Source organism: Esox lucius, chromosome 20, assembly GCF_011004845.1.
Source record: "Esox lucius isolate fEsoLuc1 chromosome 20, fEsoLuc1.pri, whole genome shotgun sequence".
Classification (NCBI taxonomy): domain Eukaryota; kingdom Metazoa; phylum Chordata; class Actinopteri; order Esociformes; family Esocidae; genus Esox; species Esox lucius.
The window spans coordinates 20546634-20557163 of record NC_047588.1 but is presented as its reverse complement, the minus strand read 5'-3'; the positions used below and the strand labels follow the sequence as shown (position 1 = coordinate 20557163).

General features: G+C 38.5%; 1 protein-coding gene across 1 annotated transcript; it reads left to right on the top strand.

Annotated features, from left to right (window-relative positions):
* Positions 1-2808: 2808 nt before the first annotated feature.
* On the top strand, positions 2809-10131 carry rwdd1 (RWD domain containing 1). Its single transcript, NM_001303778.1, is given in 6 exon segments — positions 2809-2981; positions 7373-7438; positions 7589-7719; positions 9020-9302; positions 9586-9648; positions 9764-10131. Coding segments are annotated over 6 exon segments (729 nt in total). The 5' UTR covers positions 2809-2908; the 3' UTR covers positions 9877-10131.
* Positions 10132-10530: the final 399 nt, after the last annotated feature.

Here is a 10530-nt window from a genome sequence, read left to right as displayed (position 1 = left end):
GGTTTTGAGGAACTGCCTTTTCTTGTCAGGGCCTGGGTGGTGTGATGCAGCATCCACATGCTGAATATTAATCAGTTTTCTTACTAGGATATCCAAACACTTGGATATTATTTGCACCCTTTTCCCAATCTATGCATTTATATTACTTCTATTCCCTATGTATAAACGTCTGTACAATGTCTTTGTTTTCCTTCAGATTTACAGACTGACCAATGATCCTGTAAAAGTGGGATTTTAGATATTATAATGTAAAAATTCCAAAAGGCACTCGCACCTCCAGTCAAACTTATTACATGTGCTTGGTTACACCCAGACACTGGTTACTCTCCAGACACTATTTCCAAAAGGTGTTAATGATAAGATGTCTATGCATGTGATGTTGTATACATGAATATGAATTTCTGTCCTGTAAAATACAGGTTTAACATCCAAGATGATATAATATGATGTTTCCATCCTGTAAACAGTCCAGTTATTTATAACTTTTTTTATAAGACCTTTCTTAAAATGTTGTGATATACTGTACATAGGTTTATGTTTAAGGTATATAATTTAATATTTATATGATTAACTTATGGGTAACACAATATTCCTTATTTTACTATCTCTCTTGTCTAACATACATACGTGGTTGGAGCTACATAAGTATCCAATTTACAAAACATTCACAGAAGCTCACTTGGAAGTCCTCGGGGCTAATAGGCAAGCTGCAATTAATAACAAAAAAGTGATTGAAGCACGAAAACTTTGCTGGTATCTCATTTCTTCTGTTTAATAAAGAAAAATGAGAGCAACTTTAATGTTTTACAACTGTAATTGGGAATGTACTTGAGTCATTTTAGGGTCATTTCATCTGTGCAAAACGAGGGCTGTCCACTGCACAGGGGTGGAAACCTATGCAAGCAAAAAAATTTTTAATTAACAAATATATCTCAACTTCAGTAAATAATAATTCCAACAACTTGTCCAAAGCTTGTACTCCCCCAGTATACTATTTTTTATGGGATGTTCATTTTAATAACCATGGTGTTTCTGTTTAACCTCCTAAGACCTGAGCTTTGATAATGTATGCATTTCATTTCTTTTAGCCATTTGAGATTAGTAGGACCTGATAAATATATTAAGCATGGGACAGACATGTCTAAAAGACAATAGGTTTAAGTTAAGCAGAAGTAAGTACATGGTGCAGGATTGCCTAAAACATAATGTCCTCATATGTGGACACAGGGTCACAGGAGGTTAATTTAGGCAATTCAGAAATATAAGGCAGAAACATGCTATTACATTGGTTTTTGCTTCCCTGGCTGAGGTGTCCATTTTGTTCTCTTTCATCATGTACGTGAAATAAAAAAACAGTTGGATGTTATAAATGGAGTGAAAACACCATCTTATCTCTTTCCTGCTTCCATCGACTGAATTAGGTCATATGACATTGCTTAACATTTTTGTTTACATTTGCTATGTAGCCTAATATTTATTTTACTCATACTTTACTATGTTTTAAATACCTAGATTATAAATGCCTTCATTTCATAAAGTTTAGAAATAATACATTTTTGATATTCCCTACTCAACCATTCCTCATATATATACAGCTCCAGAAAAAAATGAAGAGACCATTGCTGTCACTTGCTGGGGTGTGGAAGGACACAGGCGCAGCATCAAAATAACAGGGGTAATCCACGTTTAATAAAAGAAAGACTCAAAACAAAAAGAAGCAGCAACCAGTGACGATACACAGGAAAACCAAAATGAACCACACTGGCAATGCAAAACAAGGAACTTAAGTAGGGTCCCCAATTGGAGGCAACGACAGACACCTGCCTCCAATTGGGGAGAACAAAAGGATTGGAGGTGGCTAGATGTGCCACCTCCTGTCTTGTCCTGACTATGTCCCGAGCCCAGCGCAGAGATGGCTAGGGGCATAGCCAGGACGTGACAATTGCACCTTTTTCTTTCCTTTCCAAAAACTTTGAAAAGGCATGTTTTGTGTTCAATTTGGATTCAATGTTCTGGTTCCCATAAGGCAATTTTAATATTTGATAAATTCCCTTTTTTAATGTTTACTGTGATTGCTTTTCTTAATGTGAATGGATTTTTAATTTAATTGTATGTTTGTATTTTGTTTTATTATTGCTGTGAATGGCTCAACTGCAAAAGAGACTCAGTATGTAATCTCCTTTTGTTTCTAGCCATAAATGGATATGCCAAAAAGGGAAAAGCTCAAAGGTAAGGGTCCTATAGGACCTGGACATGGAGGTGGAAATAAAAGCTCCTAAAACTCCATTTGCAAATTCAGTACAGAAGGGGTAAAGAAATATTGTGTGGAGATGCCAGACAAATTTGGCTTCGGCTAAGGCCAGAAGTAAGGTTGTTTTGTACGACAGTGTCCCCAGATCCAAAGACTTAACCAGTTCAAAAAGAGACACACAGAGTGAATCTTAACCAAATAAGAGTTTTTCAGATGGATTCCATTCGAAAATACTTTATACACATTTTTTAAATGTTTGTATAACCTATTTTTTTGGTCAACCTTGTATGTTTTTTCCAAAATGTTTCTACACCTACTTACCGGTATATTTGTGCAAGAAAAAACAATCATGGGCCAGACAAAAATAATCCATTGATTACTTTTCTTACCCTATTTCGAATATATAACAATGAGTAGATCATCCATGTTATGTTTAAACTGAAAAATAAATCTGTATGAAATGACTGTAAAATTTGTATAAACATGTAATTCGAGTTGCAAACTTTATCACGCCAAGCTGACTCAGAGTCAGACCAAAAATGATTTCCGATGTAGTCGATCATCACTAGTGCAGTGGGCCTTTAGCTTCGAGCACGCACACGTTAGATCCTATTGGGATGAATTTTCTAACTAATTGATGGACAATTGTGGAAGAAAATGACAGATTACGCAGAGGAGCAGCGGAATGAACTGGAAGCAATAGAATCAATTTACCCAGACTCGTTTACAGGTGAGTTCTTTGTGAGTTTGTGTCACCGTTGGTTAGTAAACTGCGGACAGAAAGCTAGGTGCATGGCTAGCTAGCCAGCTTGCTAACTCAGGTTAGCAATATGTTCTGACCTGGATGGAAACATTGGACTGGAGAATGGGTATTTAACTAATCAAGTTTATAGTAATATCAACCCAGTAACAAAATAATTAGATGCGGCTACCACACATTCTCAAACATAGCGACGCTGTATGGCCAAAGACTTATAACTAATTCAGGTGCTAGCCTAACTGTTACTACAGTGTTAGACAGCCATCTAAGCTAGCGCATTAGTTGGCAAACTTAACTGCACTGTATGACACTGGCCCAGAGCTAGTTATCCAGGCCCTACAGTACGTTAGGTTGCTCGTAGTGATGTTTTTCATTATTAAGTACTGTAGCTAAGTATTTTACTTGGAATTTCAAGGTCCGATATATTTTCAAATGTTTGCTTTTTATAAATATTACGTTAGAGTTGGATTTATGGATGTCATTAAGCTCCTTATTAGTAGGGACGCCAAATGTTCAGTCTGATGCAGGACTTGTGAATCTACACTCCATTATTGTCTAGTGCAGTGGCTTTTGACCAGGGTATACCTGGCCTATCTACTGCTGGAGATATTTGAGAGTACTCCTTATGGTGGCAGGCAATCTAGTGGTTAGAGCAACCCGACAGCAAAGGTTGCCGGATTGAATCACAGAGCCGGTGAGCTGAAAAATCGGTTGTACTGTTCAGAGCAAGGTGGTCTTAATTGCTAACCAGATCATTGCTGTGAATAAGAATGTGTTTCAGTGAACATACCTATAAAGAATTCTCTCGGTAGAGTATTAAACCTTCACGTTATAGTTACCGAATCACTAATCTAAAGAATGATTCCCATCACCAGACCGTTACCGGCCATGGGGAGTTTGCTATGATAAAATGTTTTATGGAAAAAATAACACCCTGTATCCTGGGCAATCAGTTAACTCTGCCTGCTGGTACAGTCTGTGAGTTGCGTCTGACTCCCTGGAAAAAATCACACACACAACATATTCTAATGGGAAATTGCCTGTCTGTAATTCTTACTTCATATGTAGGACATTAAGATGTTCTGCCTTATATGATCAAACATCAGTTAGAGTGCCTAGATAGCAAACATATGCATTATACGTTTTAACTAAATTAAGGTAAATACTTTTTTCAGTCAGCTAGTATCAGGGATAGCAGTGAATGAGTTAGGGTGTCTAAAAACAGTATTCTTCTAAGTAGAACAAGGAATTAGCATTGCAGGGCAGAATGAGAAATTTTGACAGTGCAGGGATCTACTAATATCATAAAATATGTGTGGCTACAGTAGTGGTTCTAGCTTGTATGGCTCCCTGGGCGAACCCCCCATTCAACGCCCCGTACATAAATATAAAAATATATTCAAATAAGTCTAATAAATATCAAAAAGGAGATACAAACACACATAGAAACAACTTGTATGATATAAATATTAAAAAAAGAATCACATTTTTACCCTGTTGCTAACAAAAAAATAGACAAATAAAACTAAAATCCACAAAGCATAGACCTAGGCCAGTGCCAGAGGGTGCTCCAAAAGCTTTCACATTGAAATACAGTATCAGTCTGACACCCTAAATACATTTGTTGCACAATTAAATATACATGTCATTATGTACAATTGATCAAACTTTCAGAATAGCAACCAAATGAACCAAACAACCTCATTGGCACAAAAGAGTTAATATATCACAAAAGAGGGAAAAATACCAGCATAATATAGACCTAGTCAATACCAGTTTATATGTGGTTTATTTGGTAGCATTTCGTAGTGTGACAGATTTATGAATTGCGTATTATATATAAAGTAATTATTTGATAGATTCCCCACCCCCCTACCTGAGACTTTCATTGGGGAGACCTTCCCATCTCATACATCTGAGTGGGAGATCTTCCCAGGTTGTAATCTACTTAGCTCTAAAACTGGAATCAGGGTGCCTACTCTGACAAGGTTAATCGACACGCAGTCACACACGGTGACATTATATAATTTATGTGACTTGCGAATGATAGAAAACTGACCATGCAAATGTCACCAATCTGACTATTTATTGTGTGGGTGCCTCGTGCTGCCCTGGGGGGCTGCTCATCACCTCACCTCTGGTCCTGGATTGAAAACAGTTTTTTTTTTTTGGTCCTACCTGGTACTTAAACACATCTAGTATTCCCAGGTCTGACTGATGAAAAACAGAAGTTTTGGCCATTTGGGATCTGTTTTGAATAGCCTTGGCCTACGTGTCCAACAAGCTGTGGTTAGATTGTTCTCCCCTGTCTGGTACATAATGTCGAAAGAGCAGAGTGCATGTCACATAGGGCATATCATGTTTTTACCCTCTCCTGTCATGATCAGCATTCAAATGAATCTGTCTAATGGAGTTTATTTTGACAGAGTGAGAGAGAGACATACACTCACCTAAAGGATTATTAGGAACACCTGTTCAATTTCTCATTAATGCAATTATCTAATCAACCAATCACATGGCAGTTGCTTCAATGCATTTAGGGGTGGGGTCCTGGTCAAACTGAATGTCAGAATGGGAAAGAAAGGTGATTTAAGCAATTTTGAGCGTGGCATGGTTGTTGGTGCCAGACGGGCTGGTCTGAGTATTTCACAATCTGCTCAGTTACTGGGATTTTCACGCACAACCATTTCTAGGGTTTACAAAGAATGGTGTGAAAAGGGAAAAACATCCAGTATGCGGCAGTCCTGTGGGCGAAAATTCCTTGTTGATGCTAGAGGTCAGAGGAGAATGGGCCGATTGATTCAAGTTGATAGAAGAGCAACTTTGACTGAAATAACCACTTGTTACAATCGAGGTATGCAGCAAAGCATTTGTGAAGCCACGACACGCACAACCTTGAGGCGGATGGGCTACAACAGTAGAAGACCCCACCGGGTACCACTCATCTCCACTACAAATAGGAAAAAGAGGCTACAATTTGCACAAGCTCACCAAAATTGGACAGTTGAAGACTGGAAGAATGTTGCCTGGTCTGATGAGTCTCGATTTCTGTTGAGACATTCAGATGGTAGAGTCAGAATTTGTTGAATGGTAGTATAAAATCCAGCAACATCACACTAATATCTATAGGTTGGAACCACATCAGATAATATTATGGAGGAATTCTTTAGTTATTGATGCTTTAAATTAACCCGCAAAGCATTCAATTCAACCTTATGGAACAACACCTGACCTCTGTGTAAAACATGAAAGCTTGAGAGTTGACTATTGCTTAGAATATGTCACCTGGAAACTAGTCTTGAAGGAGTTGCTGAAGTAGCTTGCCTGTATCTTTATCTAAGGCCAAGATATGGCCAGAAATCTATACAATTATTGTCAAAATCTCCATAGACTGTTGACCTTTTGTGACTGCACTAAACATGCAACCATATCAAAATAACTATAGGTAACATTTTGGGAGGATTAAATCCAGCAACCCCACACTGTTATCTGTAAGTTGGAGCCAGATCAGACAATTCTACTGTGGAATTCTTTAGTTATTGATCCTGAAAAGTAACCTGCAAAGCATTCAATTTTCTAACTAATTGTTATAGGTAGCACAGAGGTGGACCAAAAATACAGAATTTTATTATAACACTTCATCTGTTGTGGAAATTGATTAACTTATTATAGGAAATAAAAAGATCCATATTCATTACAAACAGCTGTAGATATTTGTTATATTGTGAAAAATAGTGAAAATAACTACATTTAGGAAAATAGGGCATCTTGGAGACCATAACACTAACGCTGTTTTACAAAATTAACATAAAATCTAAGGAACATGCTGGCAAAGTTAGAAATGTCTGACATCAGGTCATGAACATTTCCTATCCACCTTTGCAAATTGTCTTCGAACATCAGATGGATGTACAATCATGCAATCTACTGAGATTATTATAAATAAATATTACGTTAAAGTTGGATTTATGGATGTCATTAGGCTCCTTATTAGTAGGGACGCCAAATGTTCAGTCTGATGCAGGACTTGTGAATCTACACTCCATTATTGTCTAGTGCAGTGGCTTTTGACCAGGGTATACCTGGCCTATCTACTGCTGGAGATATTTGAGAGTACTCCTTATGGTGGCAGGCAATCTAGTGGTTAGAGCACTAGATTGCCATGAAGGAGGAACATGGACATTCAACAACATCTCAATTGAATCAGAACCTCTGTTTAATAGACTTCTCACCTGCGGGATTAGAATCAGCAACCTTTACTGGCCCAGTGCTCTGCCCTGCTGCCCCAAATCAATCAATACTTATGATTGCATTGCAACACAACCCCCTTTGATTTGACTTTGTTGTTATTCATCCTGTAGTGTTATCAGAGACACCCACCAGCTTCACCATTACTGTGACATCCGACGCAGGGGAAAACGATGAGAGTAAGTAGTCAACTAACCTATCACTTCCTGGCCTGACTCTTTTGTAAAAAAGATTTTGGGGGTTAAACTTGCCTTGTACTATATCACTACTTGTTAGCCAAGTTGGTGAGTTAGAGCACATACCTATCAGGGAGCTTTGTGTTATTACAGCAGTTGAAGTGACACTGCAGTTCACCTATGTGGAGAAGTACCCAGATGAGGTGCCGCTATGGGAAATCTACTCCCAGGAGAACCTGGAGGATTCCGACATAGATGGCATCCTTACCTTACTAAAGCAGCAGGTCTGACACACACACACACACACCGGTCAATTCTCACAATCTTTGTGTTAGCCAGTAACTGAGTACCAATAAAAAAGGTCCTCATCAGTACAGGTGCTGGTCATAGAATTTGAATATCATCAAAAAGTTGATTTATTTCAGTAATTCCATTCAAAAAGTGAAACTTGTATATTATATTCATTCATTACACATAGACTGATAGATTTCAAATGTATATTTCTTTTAATTGTGATGATAACTGACAACTAATGAAAATCCCAAATTCAGTATCTCAGAAAATTAGAATATTGCTTAAGACCAATACAAAAAAATCATTTTTAGAAATGTTGGCCAACTGAAAAGTATGAACATGAAAAGTATGAGAATGTACAGCACTCAATACTTAGTTGGGGCTCCTTTTGCCTGAATTACTGCAGCAATGCGGCATGGCATGGAGTCGATCAGTCTGTGGCACTGCTCAGGTGTTATGAGAGCCCAGGTTGCTCTGATAGTGGCCTTCAGCTGTTCTGCATTGTTGGGTCTGGCATATCGCATCTTCCTCTTCACAATACTCCATAGATTTTCTATAGGGTTAAGGTCAGGTGAGTTTGCTGGCCAATTAAGAACAGGGATACCATGGTCCTTAAACCAGGTACTGGTAGCTTTGGCACTGTGTGCAGGTGCCAAGTCCTGTTGGGAAATGAAATCTGCATCTCCATAAAGTTGGTCAGCAGCAGGAAGCATGAAGTGCTCTAAAACTTCCTGACTCCGGCTGCAGTCCACTCTTTGTGAATCTCCCCCACATTTTTGAAACAGCCAACCTCTTTAGCTATGACCTTTTGTGTCTTGCCATCCTTGTGCAAGGTGTCAATGGTCATCTTTTGGACAGCTGTCAATTCAGCAGTCTTCCCCATGATTGTGTTGCCTACAGAAATAGACTGAGAGACCATTTAAAGCCCTTTGCAGGTGTTTTGGGTTAATTAGCTGATTAGAGTGTGGCACCAGGTGTCTTCAATATTGAACCTTTTCACAATATTCTGATTTTCTGAGATACTGAATTTGGGGTTTTCATTAGTTGTCAGTTATAATCATCAAAATTAAAAGAAATAAACACTTGAAATATATCAGTCTGTGTGGAATGAATGTATAAATTATACAAGTTTCACTTTTTGAATGGAATTACTGAAATAAATCAACTTTTTGATGATATTCAAATTTTATGACCAGCACCTGTATAACAAAACAAGTATACAGAAACCTTTCTACCATCCTGCCTGAGTGCTAAATAATTTACATCTGTTTTTTTATTTTTTATTTAAAGGCTGAAGAAAACATTGGAATGGTGATGATATTCACCCTAGTTACAGCAGTCCAGGAAAAACTAAACGAATTGGTTGATGAGATAAAAAACAGAAGAGAGGAGGAGAAGAGGCGAAAAGAGGAGGCAGCAGAGGAGGCAGAGAAGGTGCTCTTTCAAGGCACAGTGGTCACCATCGAAAACTTCTTGTCATGGAAAGCCAAGTTTGATCTGGAAATGGCTGAGTTAAGGAGAAAACGGCAGAAAGAGGAGGAGCAACTGCATGCTGGAAAGATTAAACTCACAGGTTTGTCTACACCTCCAGGATCTCCCCACATCCCCAAACCAGACCTATCTGGATGTCACATCTCTGCCATCATGTGCTGTATATACATATATACAGCCTATGTTCATACTTCCTAGGTCTTAAACTCTCACCTCAGGAACCCCAAGACATTTTGTTGTAGCCCTAATTAGGTTTGCCTGCTCTGGAATAAATCAAATAGATGGGATTGCTGGGGGTCCCTGAGGAGAAGGTTGAGTACCTCTGTCAACATGATTAACTAAATTGGGTGTTTGTTATCTACTAGGAAAGCAGCTGTTTGAGACAGATCACAATCTTGACACATCGGATATACAGTTCCTTGAAGATTGTAAGTATAGCAGATAGAAATGTGATGGGTGTGTATTTGAGGTATGATGCTTTGTGACTGAATACATGTGGCTCTGTAGAAGTTCAATATAACTTTGCTTCTTCCTCCCTTTCAGCTGGAAATAGTGTTGAAGTGGACGAGTCCCTGTTCCAGGATCTTGAGGAACTCGACCTGGATGAAGATGACCCAGACTTTGACCCTCTGGCACTGGGCAGTGATGAGGACTGAAACTGGAAGAGGACAGATGCCATGGGCATGTTCCAGGCAGACCGGAGTTTAATACTATTTGAAATCTTTCAGATAGTTCATTGAGTGACAGATGGGTGGGGATTGCAGTTTTGACAACACCCACATTTGTTGTTAACAAACCCTCACTCTGGATGGCTGTAACCTCTATACAGAATCAGCCCTAAGGGCATTTATTCACCTTGTCCATTAACTGATTTATACCCTGAGACCATTAAATAGATTTATGTTGACTACAGTTTTGTGTGGATTTTACATCTATTGAGTACTTTTCTGCATACATGGGACTATGGATTTGAATCTTAATGAGAAATTGGGAGTGTATGCAAATTATCAGGCAGCTGCATTGTGAGATGGCTCAATGGTCCTACTTGCAGTCAGTTGAGGGACAAGCTTTGTAGGAGTGACAAAACCTGACAAAGTGGCTGTATTCACCCCTCTTGGACTGCATATGACAAAATGGATTTGAGATTTTGCCACTGGTTCATAATGTCGAAGTGAAAAATTAAATCTGTGAATTGTTTAAATGACTGCAACAGTATTCACCCTCTTTGCAATGACAGAGCAGAATTAACAGGAGTCCACCTGTGTTCAATCAAGGTGTTTCACATGATTTCAGGTTAAATAAACCTGTCT